This window comes from Chelonoidis abingdonii, chromosome 2 (assembly GCF_003597395.2).
Source record: "Chelonoidis abingdonii isolate Lonesome George chromosome 2, CheloAbing_2.0, whole genome shotgun sequence".
Lineage (NCBI taxonomy): Eukaryota > Metazoa > Chordata > Testudines > Testudinidae > Chelonoidis > Chelonoidis abingdonii.
Genome location: NC_133770.1, coordinates 254,808,566 through 254,821,725, shown reverse-complemented (window position 1 = coordinate 254,821,725; position 13,160 = coordinate 254,808,566). Strand labels below are relative to the sequence as shown.

The window sequence follows — 13,160 nt, the reverse complement described above, 5'->3', positions numbered from 1 at the left end:
GTTATTACACAGAAACAAGTAGTTATAGCTATTAAACACACACACATGAAACACATTAATTGACAGGGTAAGAAATCTGTATAGGGGACCAAATGAGAATCTTCCACAGCATTATACATATTATAAACATTTGCCTTAATAAACTGTACACAACTTACCACTGCCACTGCATCGCTTGTTAGGAGAGCTGGCATGTCCAACACTACATAGTATGCTATGTTAGTCAGCAAGTAAATAATGGCCACAATAGGCATTGAAATTGCAATTGAGAGGGGTAGATTCCTATAAAGAGAGAGAGAGAAAATGGCATTGCATCATATTAAAAGGAGAAATGCTCCTCCCAAATACAAGTGGGTGAGGTAATATCTTTTATTGGCCCAGCTTTTGTTGGTGAGGGGGACAAGCTTTCGTGCTTACACAGAACTTTTCTGCAGGTGTGGGAAACGTATTCAGGCTTGCTCCACAGGTCGATATAAGCTGCCAACCTAGCTGTGGAAGTGTCTTCACTTTTGGCTCCTGTCAATGTATATGCCTTTCCATGCTGATTTAGGCTATGACTACACTTTCCAAAGTAATCTAGTATCGAATATTACCTCTAAGAATTTGAACCTTTTAACCTTTAGGCATAGACCAGGCCTTGGAAATGAACATGTTTCCAGAACACAAGTATAACTCTTTTGTCTCTCCTTTTGCCCCCGTTTTTTATTACAATTGATTTTGGCTCATTTTCTTGAAAGTAAAATACAGCTCTGGTTGATCAAAAAAAAGTGGGAATTTCAAAGGGCCTGTGGAAGTTAGGCACCCAGATCCTATTAATTTTCAGTGGAAGTTGGGTGCCCTAATTTCTTAGGTGCATTTGAAAATCCCATCCTAAAAAGTAAAGAAAATAATGTTACATATGGAGCTATTGACTTTTTGATATAATACATCTGAAGAGATGAAGGGAAATCACATAGTTGTATGGTGCTTAGCAGGTCTTTTCAAAAGCTAAGAATTTTTTATAGATAGTAGTTTGATTAATTTCAAAATTAGGAACCCCAACCCCCCAAAATACACACTGAACTCATCCGTTGGGTTATTGAAAAATCTATCTTGTCATGTTTTCATAATCTTTGTAACACTCTTTGGGGGATTTGAGAGTATGCACAAACCTTTCAGGATTCCTCATCTCCTCAGTGACATAATTCAGGGTATCCCATCCAGAGTAGGAAAAGAGGGCTGAATACAGAGCAAGTGCTATGCATCCTACATCAGTTGTTGAACCTTCAAATGGAGCTTTAAGATTTTCTGTTTCTCCTATATAAATATTATAAAGCAGTTATAGGTTATGTTTAAATGTTTTTCTATGTTATCTATTTTAAATATATACACTTCAGCTAAACAAAATAAAACAAAAGCTACTGTTCTCAGATCATAATAAAACCTTTTTAAAATATATAGGAGAGTGTCACCAGTGGATAGGATGGGAATCAGGAGGCTATAGTTCTATTCCTGGCCCCTTCTCTGACTTGCTGTGCGACTCACGTCATGTCACATCTGTGCCTCAATTTCCTCATCCGTAAAATGGGGATAATTATAGTTACTTTCTTTTTTAAAGCACTTTGAATTCTATGGATAAAATTGCTATATAAAAGCATAATATTATCATTTTTAGAAGTTAATTTCTGTAATGCATTTAATAATGTGAAATCTGATATGATGTAATTTTAATTATCTACAGATATCTTTGTAGGTTTATTTAAGCGTCCAGCAGGGGAAAAACTCCTGGGGTCCAGGTTTTCATTAGCATGCTAAAGAAACTGGTTTGAATAAAAATGTTTACCTCAAATACCCAGGGAAAGTGGAAGTGGAGGAAAGACTTAAAATTACCAAATATGCAGAAGGAAATTGAAAAATCACTTATGAATAGAAATGGAATTACGTATTATGGGTGAGATGAGCATTCAGACACTTTACCCAGTTAGGAGCAAAGGGAAGCCTTCTTTATAAAGTCACCCTGGACACTAGGAAGATAGTTAAATATGTGGAATTCATGGGTTACACACAAGCAGTAAGCTATGGAGACTGACAGCGTAAAGTTTGCAGCTACTAGTGTTTCACCTTTGTAACAAAATCTCATACACAGTTACTGTTAGAATTGGGATAGGTGGGGTTATATCATAGGATCCATCTACACTCCATGGAGAGGGACTGCAGATGGCGGGGGTCTGTGCTGACAATGAAAGACACTTCTGATTTTAGTGGTATCAAAACAGAGTGACAGGGCCAAGAAACTTACCTTCTAAAAACAGCATGGTTTTAAAATCACAAACATTCATAATGTCGAAAAAATAAACACATTTGACTACATCAGGAATATGGAAGCTAGGGAAAAACATAATTGTACTCAGTAAAATAACTGCTGAGTGAAAGAATGTTGACCTGATCACAAATTCCTCTGAGTTTCCTTCATCTTCCTCCCCAACTTCCGATTGCTTCCCCATTTGAATACCCTGAATCTATTTAAATATAATATAGATTAGGTTATGCTCATCCCCTACTAGCTTAGGGCTTGTCTACACTTACAACACTGCAGCAGCTGTAGCGATTAGTGAAGATGGAGAGTGTCTCCTGGTGGTATAGGTACTCCACATCCCTGAGAGGCGGTTGCTATGTCTACAGGAGAAGTCCTCCCATCGACACAGTGCTGTCTACACTGGGAGTTCGGTCACTATAAAGAATCGCTCAGGTGTGCAGATTTTCCATACCTCTGAGCAACATAGTTATATAGACATAAATTCTTAGTGTAGATTAGGGCTTATCACAACGACTGGCAACCTTTGGCATGTGGCCCATCAGGGAAAGCCGCTGGCAGGCTGGGACGGTTTGTTTACCTGCAGCATCCACAGGTTTGGCCGATCGTTGCTCCCACTGGCCATGGTTTGCTGTTCCAGGCCAATGGGAGCTGTGGGAAGCTTCCTGCAGCCCCCATTGGCCTGTAACGGTGAACCTCAGCCAGTGGGAGCTGTGATCGGCTGAACCTGTGGACACTGCAGGTAAACCATCCCAGCCCTCCAGTGGATTTCCCTGATGGGCCATGTGCCAAAGATTGCTAATCTCTGTCATATCAGATGACTTGACTCCCACTGAAAGCTCTTAGCATACTTCATTCACAACAATAACGTTTGCTACCCCTCCATCTCTGTTTTCCTAGCCAGATTAGAAAATATAACAGAGAATGACTATCAGCAATATTTTCCTCCCCCATTCTCACTCCTTGTCCTTAGAGCTATGTTCAGCAGTTTGCTTCTGATCAGAGCTGACAGGTCACAGACAACTCACATAATCTGACCTAGTAAGGCCTGTTTACACACAAAAGCTATACTACTTTTCCTGTACCGGTATAAATAGTTTAGCTCCCTGAGCACGGAGACAGTAATATCAGTATAAAAGTGTTTGTGCCAGTGTAGCTTATTTCGGAACAGGAACAACAAATAAGTAATTTGTTGCTTATCTATTTCTATTAGTCTGTTATGTCTTTTAGAGTGCTAGCTCTTCAAGAGAGAGACTTTTATTATGTGATAATACAGTGACTAGCACAATGGAGTTTATAACCCTGGTTCTCCCCGAATACAGACAATAAAATATCATCCTAAACCCTGTCTTTATTATAGGCCTCAGTCCAATAACGTCTTCTCTTCTATTAAACTGAAACTCCTCAGTCCTATCTACATTATGGTCAAAAAAGTGACCACATAAAATGGTTCCTACATATGCCACAGGACTGCTCCCTGTACATATTAATCGCAGTTAACTCATGCGATTAACTCAAAAAAATTAATCACAATGAAAAAATTAATTGCAATTAATCATCATTTTAATTGCACTGTTAAACAATAGAATACCAATTGAAATTTATTAAATACATTGGATATTCTTCTACATTTTTATATATATTGTATTCTGTGTTGTAATTGAAATCAAAGCGTATATTTTTATTACAAATATTTGCATTGTAAAAATGATAAACAAAAGAAACTGTATTTTTCAATTCACCTCATACAAGTACTGTAGTTCACTCTCTCTGTTGTGAAAGTGCAACTTACAAATGTAGATTTTTTTTGTTACATAACTGCATGCAAAAACAAAACAATGTAAAACTTCAGAGCCTACAAGTCCACTCAGTTCTACTTCTTGTTCAGATACTCGCTAAGCCAAACAAGTGTGTTTACATTTACAGGAGATAATGTTGCCTGCTTCTTATTTACAATGTCACTTGAAAGTGAGAACAGACATTCACATGGCACTTTTGTAGCCAGCACTGCATGGTTTTTATGTGCCAGATATGCTAAATATTCATATGCCCCTTCATGCTTCGGTCACCATTCCAGAGAACATGCTTCCATGCTGATGATGCTTGTTAAAAATATAATGCTAAAAAAAGAATGCATTATTTAAATTTGTGACTGAACTCCTTGGGGGAGAACTGTATGTTCCTTGCTTTTTTTACCTGCATGCTGCCATATATTTCATGTTATAGCAGTCTCGGATGATAACCTAGCAAGTGTTGTTCATTTTAAGAACATTTTAACTGCATATTTGACAAAATGCAAAGAAGGTACCCATGTGAGATTTCTAAAGATAGCTACAGCACTTGATCCAAGGTTTAAGAATGTGAAGTGCCTTCCAAAATCAGAGGGATGAGGTGTGGAGCATTCTTTCAGAAGTCTTAGAAGAGAAACATTCCGATGCAGAAGTTACAGAACCTGAACCATTGAAAAAGAAAATCAACCGTCTGCTGGTGGCATTTGACTCAGACAATGAAAGTGAACACGTGTCAGTCTGCACTGCTTTGGATTTTTATTGAGCAGAACCCATCATCAGCATGGACTCATGTCCCTGGAATGGAGGTGGAAGAATGAAAGGACATATGAATTTTTAGCACATCTGACATGTAAATATCTTGTGACTCCGGCTACAACAGTGTCATGAGAATGCCTGTTCTCACTTTCAGGTGACATTGTAAACAAGGAGCGGACAACATTAACTCCTGAAAATGTAAACAAACTTGTTAGCCAATTGCTTAGACAAACAAGAAGTAGGACTGAGTGAACTTGCAGACGCTAAAATTTTATATTGTTTTATTTTGAATGTATTTTTTTGTACATAATTCTACATTTGTAAGTTCAACTTTCATGATAAAGAGATTGCACCTAGTACAATTCTGTATTAGGTGAATTGAAAAAATACTATTTCTTTTGTTTTTTTACAGTGCAAATATTTGTAATAAAAAATAAATATAAAGTGAGCACTATACATTTTGTATTCTATGTTGTAATTGAAATCAATATATTTGGAAAAATGTAGAAAACATCCAAAATATTTAAATAAATGGTATTCTATTATTGTTTAACAGTGTGATTAATCACACAATTAATTGCAATTAATTTTTTAATCACTTGACAGCCCTAATATTGACACATTTATGGCCGCTTCTTTTCTGACAAACATAATTTTTTACTATTTTTTTTTTTTTTACATTTGTTAGCATTGCAGAGTTTTATCTATGTGAGAGCAAGTCTGCAAAATGAACCTGGAATCTGAAATTTGAGCAGTCCTCTTTCTGATTCACACATCATCACTAGCAATAAAGATTCTGCAAACAGAATTTAGTTAGCAATTCTGCTGATGATGCGCAAGCCAGAAAGCATGTAGTTTGCATATCATATCCCAGGTTAAGTTTGCAGAGCTGGCATTTATTTAAAAAAAATCTAGTAGTTGGAACCCGAGAAAATTTGATCTGGAACCACTGACAGCCAACAAATATGCTCTAGAAAGCAGAATAATGTATTAGATTATAACCATGTTGTAATCCCTATTCATCCTCTACAACTAAAAATGGACCAAGGGTAGACCAAGGCAATTTAGGCTAAAGTGTGGTTTCAAGGTTGTATGAAGACTAAGGTTCAGATCTGCTGGCACTGAAAACTTGTTCTGTTCTCAAGAAAATATTTGGCCCCATATTGCAAACTATTGAGACACTGGGTCTGAGCCTGGGTTAGCGTGATTTGTGTTTAGATGGAAGGGTGCTAGCCTGGAACCTGAGTTTGAAACCCGGGTTTACATTTTGGTGACCCAAATGTCTACATTGAAATTTTATAGCCCTGCAGACCAGGTCCTGTGAGCCCAGATGTGCTGTGGGTCTTTTATTGAAGTGTAGATGGAGCTCAAAGCATCCTACAGAGCAATATAGCTGTCACCTCTTTTTCAGGAGATTAACAGCAATTTCCCAGTGCATAACATTTTATATTAAAGTGTGGATTCTGATACTACTGTATAGATTTTGACTCTCAGATACTGTTCAGTTTTTTTAAAAATGTCTAAAATTAAATATATTCTTACCTTTACTAATTTTATAAAGACCCACCGAGATGATCATGATAAGGGCCATAACTTTTGCATATGTGAACAGATCTTGTACTCTGGTTCCCCACTTTACGTTGACACAGTTAATAAATGTTAAGGAGCCTATTGAGAAAAGGAATACAAATGAGATAGGTGCTTTCTTAAATAATACACCTTTCAAGAAAATAAAAGTTACAAGTACAGAAAAACTCTTTCAACACTTCAGAATTATCTAGACTTTTACTGAAAGCAATAGAAATTGACTATAATAAATTTTTAAGTCAGTTTTTATTGTTTATTTTTTAAAAAGAAGTAAAACTTACTGCATGGAGGCTGCCATTTCCTGGTAATAGGTTGTAAGGAAGAGAAATTAGGAGAGAAAGGAAGACATTTTGCATTGAAATCAGTGGGAAAGCACTGGGTTCTGAATTCTGATTTTAGGACCAAAACTCTTTACTTTATTTGAGTCATCTCATTGATTTCAGTGGGGCTAATCACATGAAGCAGGCAGGATTCTTCTTCTTATTTGTTTGGATTACAGTAGTGCCTAAAGTCCATGATGGAGATTAAGGCTCCATTGTGTTAGGCTCTGAGACAGTCCCTGCCTCAAAGACTTTGCAGTCTAAATACACAAAGAATGCAAGAAAGGAATCTACATTTCACAGCAGAAGAACTGAAATTATGTTGCTTTTCCATGGTCACACAGGAAAGCCTGTAGCAGCATTGGGATTTGAATCCACATTACCTGAGTCCCTTCCCTGATCACAAGTCCAATTTTCTTCTCTTGGGCCCTCGCTTTGTATTTCTTTGTTGCTAGCCAGTAGAGCTGGTTTGAACATTTTCACCCAAATAGACTGTTTTGTCAAAGCCAAAACATTCCTGGGTCCAGGTTGAGGCTGAGCAAAGAGAGACTCTGTAGCCTGTTGGTTAGAGTATTAGCCTCAAAAGACTGGGGTTTAAGTCTTTACTCCACCTGTTTGGAGTGATCTGGATGAAAAACTCTGCTCTAAACAGTGAGTTTGGTCTCCCAGAACAGGCCTTAACCACTAGCCTACACGTGTAGGTTTTTGTGAAAACATTCAGAAGGTTTTGTTTTCATTCCAGAACAAAAACAAATTTTCATTTCAGAACAAAAACAAATTTTTCAAATCTCAAATCTTGCCTGGAAATGGAACTGTCCTCCTGTCAGCTCTACTAGCCAGTGCCTAGGAATTTCAGATGCAGAGTGAATGTGCACACATCTCTTTGGGAAACGTCCCCTTGTCCTGCCTTATTCAGCCCCGACAATCTTTCCTCCGACGCTCCAGCTTGACCTCAACACTATGGCCAACCTATCATCTGGGGCAATGATCTAGGAAGGAGGCAGAGATGAGAGACACACTATTTTAGAGGTAGGTGGGTGGATGTGCAGTTACCTATTAGGTCACCCATTTAGCTCACCTACTCAGTGCTCATCAATGCAGAATTTTCCATTGCAATGTGTTCTCCAATTCTTTGCTTGAGACATTTAAAATTAGATGAACAATGGGACTTCACTCACTTCCTTTGAGAGAGACTTTCATAATATAACAGATCACATTGTTAGGATGCTTTTCCTAAAGCTCACCTTACATTTACAGAGGGAAGAAAAAAGAAACTACAACACAGAAATGCTTCTCTTTTGGGGTCAGATTCTATACTGAAATACTTGTGTAACCATGTGGACTGCGCGGGGAGTGTCTGAAGTTGCAAGTCAGCAAAGCATTTGGCCCTTAGAACTTCAGACTGGATCTCAGGAAGGAGCAAACTGCTGTAGCAATATCCAAAGATCATTTAGAAGCTATTAGCGGCCACGTCCTATTAGAAACTTAGTAACTTACTCCCTTCTCAGAACAAGGAACAGTGTGTGACTCCTTGTGTAACACTTCGTTCCCTCGTCTATTCCTGTCCTTGACCCAGTGTAAAGTCACTTTATTGCTAAACCAGATCTCCACTGAGCCCTGTGCTGATGGAAATAGCCATTCAGTTTAGTCAGAGAAGTTAAAAACGAATGAGGTGACAGAATAGTTTAATCGGTTGCCACGTCAGCAGCACTAGAAGCTCAGGTAGTGGAGGGGCACTCTGCCATCATATCCTACCCCAGCCCCCAAGAGAACACACAGACATAAAGGAGGTGACACTGCACAACTCAGCACTGCAAAATGGAGATAAGTAGCGGATGTGGGCACATAGCATGAATCAGCAAAGTTAGAGACCAGCAGCAAGGCTAACTGACTCTTCCCTCAACTCAACAGCAGCTGGCTATGAGGTGTAGAGTACTCTGGAGCAGTGGCTAGGGACAAGGATTCCTTTTTCTGTAGCCTTTAGTAGGCCTTTTTGACACAATTTTCTCTCAGAAAATCTCTCTCATTTGGGCTTTGCTCCAGGGTTTTACCCTTTCATCCACACCTCACTTTTCTTTAGTTTTAAATGAGGGAAAAAGCTATTATAGCCATTTAAATTATATTTCATCTTAAAAATTATTCTTTACAATGTGAAAATAATATCCAATATATAAGACTCCAACCCTGTGAACACGTACACACATGCTTACCTTTATTACTGTGAGTAGTCCCGTTGATTTCAGTGGGACTACTGTGCCCTTTGAGGCTTGATACACCATGACATTTCTCTTTTATATACCACTGTGATGCCAATGAAATCAGTGGTGTTACACATTGGCACACAACTGGAGTAATGCAGTGGTAACAGGCTCTTGGTCTAAAAAATATTAGATTTTACAGTGAATTGTTCTAAGACAAACACCTTTTTAATGTCAGAATAGGGTCTAATTTGAAACATATCTATCAGTGATTTTATAAAGCCCACTCTATTAACAAATGTGATGTGCACATTAAAATAGAATTCCATTCTCTACAATCTAAAATCACCATCTAGGCACTGGTAACTTACAGTATTCCTTATTCCGAGAAGGGAACATTTGCTTTGACAGAGTTTGTAGCTAAGACCATGACAATGCAAAGATGCAAACCAAACATCTCTCTCAACTGTCCCATATTTTAGATCCAAATCTAATACTTTCCTACCTTACGTTCTCCCTCTTTTTATGTCTGTAAAAGAGTGGAATCAGGAACTCTACTTGATCAGGGTATGAAAATTTTCATAGTAAGGAACTGAACCCCAGAAGTTTTGCTATTTTAAAAAAATGAATTCCTCATTTCAAACTGATCCAATGTTGAATGAAGTGAATGGATGAATTCCCATTGACTTCAATGGGCATTGCAATGGGGCCTTATCTTCTGGGACATAATTGAAATTCCAGGGTCCTATATTTGCATATGGACAGATTAAATGCTGTGAAAGCCACCTACTCTAACACATCTGTATTGGGAAAGATCTAGAAAATAAATTTTATTCCTTTACCATCTCCCTTTGTTTCAGCAGAAAAAGCAATTAGAGCAGGGGCGGGCAAACTTATTGACCTGAGGGTCACCCTGGGTTTCCGAAATTGTATGGAGGGCCGGTTAGCGGAGGCTGTGCCTCCCCACACATCCAGGTGTGGGCCAGCTCCCACCCCCAATCAGAGCCCCCCCATCTTCTCGCCCCCTGATGCCCCCTCTGGGACTCCTGCCCCATCCAGCCCCCCTGTTCCCTGATCACCACACCCCCTGACCACCACTCCGAACTCCACTGCCCTCTATCCAACCTCCCCCCGGCTCCCTGTCCCCTTACTGTGCTGCCTGGAGCACTGGTGGCTGGTGGTGCTACAGCTGTGCCACCCAGAGCACCAGGACACGCAGCTGCACTGCCCGGCTGGAGCCAGCCACACCACCATGCAGCACAGAGCACCAGGTCAGGCTGTGGCTCTGCAGCCCTGCTGCCCAGAGCATTGTGCCAGCAGCGCAGTGAGCTGAGGCTGCAGGGGAGGGGCTAACCTCCCAGGCCAGGAGCTCAGGAGCCAGGCAGGAGGGTCCCACGGGCCACAATTTGCCCACCTCTGAATTAGAGCACTTTCATTCTTTTAATATCTTCTAGCACTTAGAGGCAGAGTTGTAGATTTCTATGAATGTAATTGCCCAAAAAGGAAAAAGGAGGCTGCTTTAGGTGAAAAATTGTAGCTTTTGGAGTTAGCTCAAGTGAATAAAGAGTCTTTTCCCCCCACTTGAAATTATTTGACCACTGAAAAATATTTGATTTAGGATTGTTGATGTATCCTTTCACTTTCAGGATCTTTATTTCATTTTAAAACCATGCAGATTGTGGGATAGCAGTACATTGTAACTAATGGTGTTACAAAACAGAGCAACTGATCCACATGAGGAATACAGCAAAAATCACTAAGCATTCATTTTGGATTCTGTCTAACAAACTGCTGTAATTAAACATCATTCCTCCCCCCACCCTCATTTAGTAGTTTATGGAACAATACCAGGTCAGGTGGGGAGAGAGACATAGATCCCATGTGTGTGCAAGTATGGAGATGATCAAATCACAGTTAAGCTAATAAAATAGATTAGAATAGATCTACTTTTTAATAAATTAGACATTTAGAATACTGAAGAATGAGGAGTGTAAATCATGGTCTCTCTTTTTCAGAAGTTAACTTCCTGCCTGCCTCAATGGGGAGTGTTAAAAGTATAAACAGGATTAATTAAAGAGGAGACATTTTCTCAGAATTCACAGTATACACTACTCTGTTATACTCAGCACTCAATAACCACTAGCTGCGTCAGGTGTCTTTTAGGGAATGCTCTGTCTTGTCTCATGGACAACTGATCAAGCTGTTGCATATGCCCAGAGCAGCACATAGATTATACACAGTTCTGTGGATGTGGGTCATAAGGTTTTATACCACCATCCATCACTGTAGTATCTGAGCACCTGGATAGCAGAGGATGAGACTCAGTGCTGGTCCCTTCCAGTCCTATGTACCTACATTTACCTTTCAGGCTTCCACCTAAAATCCATAGCAACAGCAAAGTCCCTAATGGACTTCATGGAGTGCCCGGCACTTCTACCTTTTGGGGGTCAAAACTCTGCTTGAGGCAGAGCTTTTGCTTTTATTTTTTAAGATTTTATTATTTTTTTGGTAGGGTGGGAGGGGTTAAGGAAGAATATCAGTGTTTCACCGTTTTCACTTACAAGCATTTACTAATTAATCTGAGGATATGTGAACATTTAAAAGCCCACTGAAGCCAAAAGGAATTTTCCCATGGATTTCAATGCAGGCTTTGGGTCAGGCTCTTGATCCATAGCAAAATGTTTTCTTTTCTATCACCAATCACAGTACCTCTCAGCCAAAGTGTTGGAAACCCTCCCTCCCTTCCCCGCATCCCCAACTCCCACTACCAACCCCTCCTTCCACAAAAATTCAATCCGGAAGAGAGAGAATACATTCTTGTGAATTTGTCCTAGGTAAAAAATTGTTATTTTCACAGAAAATTAAGGGGGAGGGTAAGCTGACAAGGCTTTTATGAGTACATGCATTAAATTAAATTCATTTCTACCAATCACAACTTTACTTACAGATGCAAGCAGCTGCAATCAACCTGACTGCTTCATATGGTGGCTCACAGGATGGAAAAATTGGTTGAACAATATAATTAGCAAATGTAATTGCTATTACAGCCTGAGTTGTTGGTTCAATAATCAGCAAGGAAGACCACAGTCGGATAAAGGCCGTGAATTCACCAAAAGCTTCTAGTATATAGGCATAGCTAGCTCCTGATTTAACAATGGATGTTCCCAGTTCAGCATAACACAGAGCTCCAAACAACGAAAAGATCCCACCAAGGGCCCAAATGAATAGTGAGAGTCCATAGGAGGCACTATTCATCAAAACACCTTTGGGTGACACAAATATCCCAGAACCAATCATGTTCCCTACTATTAAAGAAACACCATTAAGCAAAGTAATTTCTTGTTTCATCTTCATTTTTTCTTGCACATTTTCAGCCATTTTGTCTGTTTCATGTACTCCATTCTTGGATGAGTTTCTTTTATTATAGCATATGATCCAGGATCTTGACATTACCTGAAAATGAGTAATGAGAAAGAGACAATTTTTTAATGGATATCACATATGTGATTAACTCTGTGATTAACTGGATTAACAGAATCCGCCATCATGATTAGTACTTGTTGGTAGGGCCTTATTGATAGGTCAATTTTGATTAAAAAACAAAATCTACCTTATTGGTAGGACTCCTACAATTACAACACTGTGAAATTTCAGATTCTGTCCCTCTTCCCTCAGCAACACAGTGCCACTTCAATGATCTATTTACCATCCCTAAAGTTTGTCCATTTGAGTACGAGGAAATAAAAAGGGAAAAGTTAGAGTGAACTGACTTTGTTGGGCCAATCTGTGAACTCTTAATAACCTATTACCAAAAATAAGTTCCAAATAGGAGTTTTGCACAGCATAATATGATAAAATGACCAGAGCTTATGATTGCTATCGGAAAATGCAGAGCACTTGGCTTTTTTGAAAGTGCCACCACCGAGATTTAATTATGTACATAAGTGTTATGCTGCTCAAGACTGTGTCAATGTCTATTGACTTGTAAGTTGACCAATATAGGTGGAGAGGGTAGCTCTTCCTATGTCGAATATGCCTAAACACTTTCTGTTATAAGATCCTGTCATAAATAGATAGCTAAGGGTTAATGTTTCTTTTACCTGAAAAGGGAACCAAACACCTGACCAGAGGACCAATCAGGAAACCGGATTGTTCAAAGCAGGGGAGGGAACCTCTGGAGGTTTTTGGCTTTGTCCTTCTCTCTTTGTTTCTTTCG

The 13,160-nt window shown here is 39.2% G+C and overlaps 1 protein-coding gene across 4 annotated transcripts in view; it reads right to left on the bottom strand.

Annotated features, from left to right (window-relative positions):
* LOC116829435 (Y+L amino acid transporter 2-like) overlaps nt 1-13,160 on the bottom strand; it is a 37,184-nt gene that overhangs the window by 16,555 nt on the left and 7,469 nt on the right. For all 4 annotated transcript variants that reach the window (XM_032788273.2, XM_032788275.2, XM_032788271.2 and 1 more), the window contains exons 2-5: nt 11,890-12,397; nt 6,382-6,507; nt 1,152-1,296; nt 159-282 (exon numbers count right to left, since the gene is read on the bottom strand). In XM_032788273.2, coding sequence (XP_032644164.1) covers nt 159-282; nt 1,152-1,296; nt 6,382-6,507; nt 11,890-12,394 — 900 coding nt within the window. In that variant the 5' untranslated portion in view covers nt 12,395-12,397. The remainder of the gene's footprint in view (nt 1-158; nt 283-1,151; nt 1,297-6,381; nt 6,508-11,889; nt 12,398-13,160) is intronic.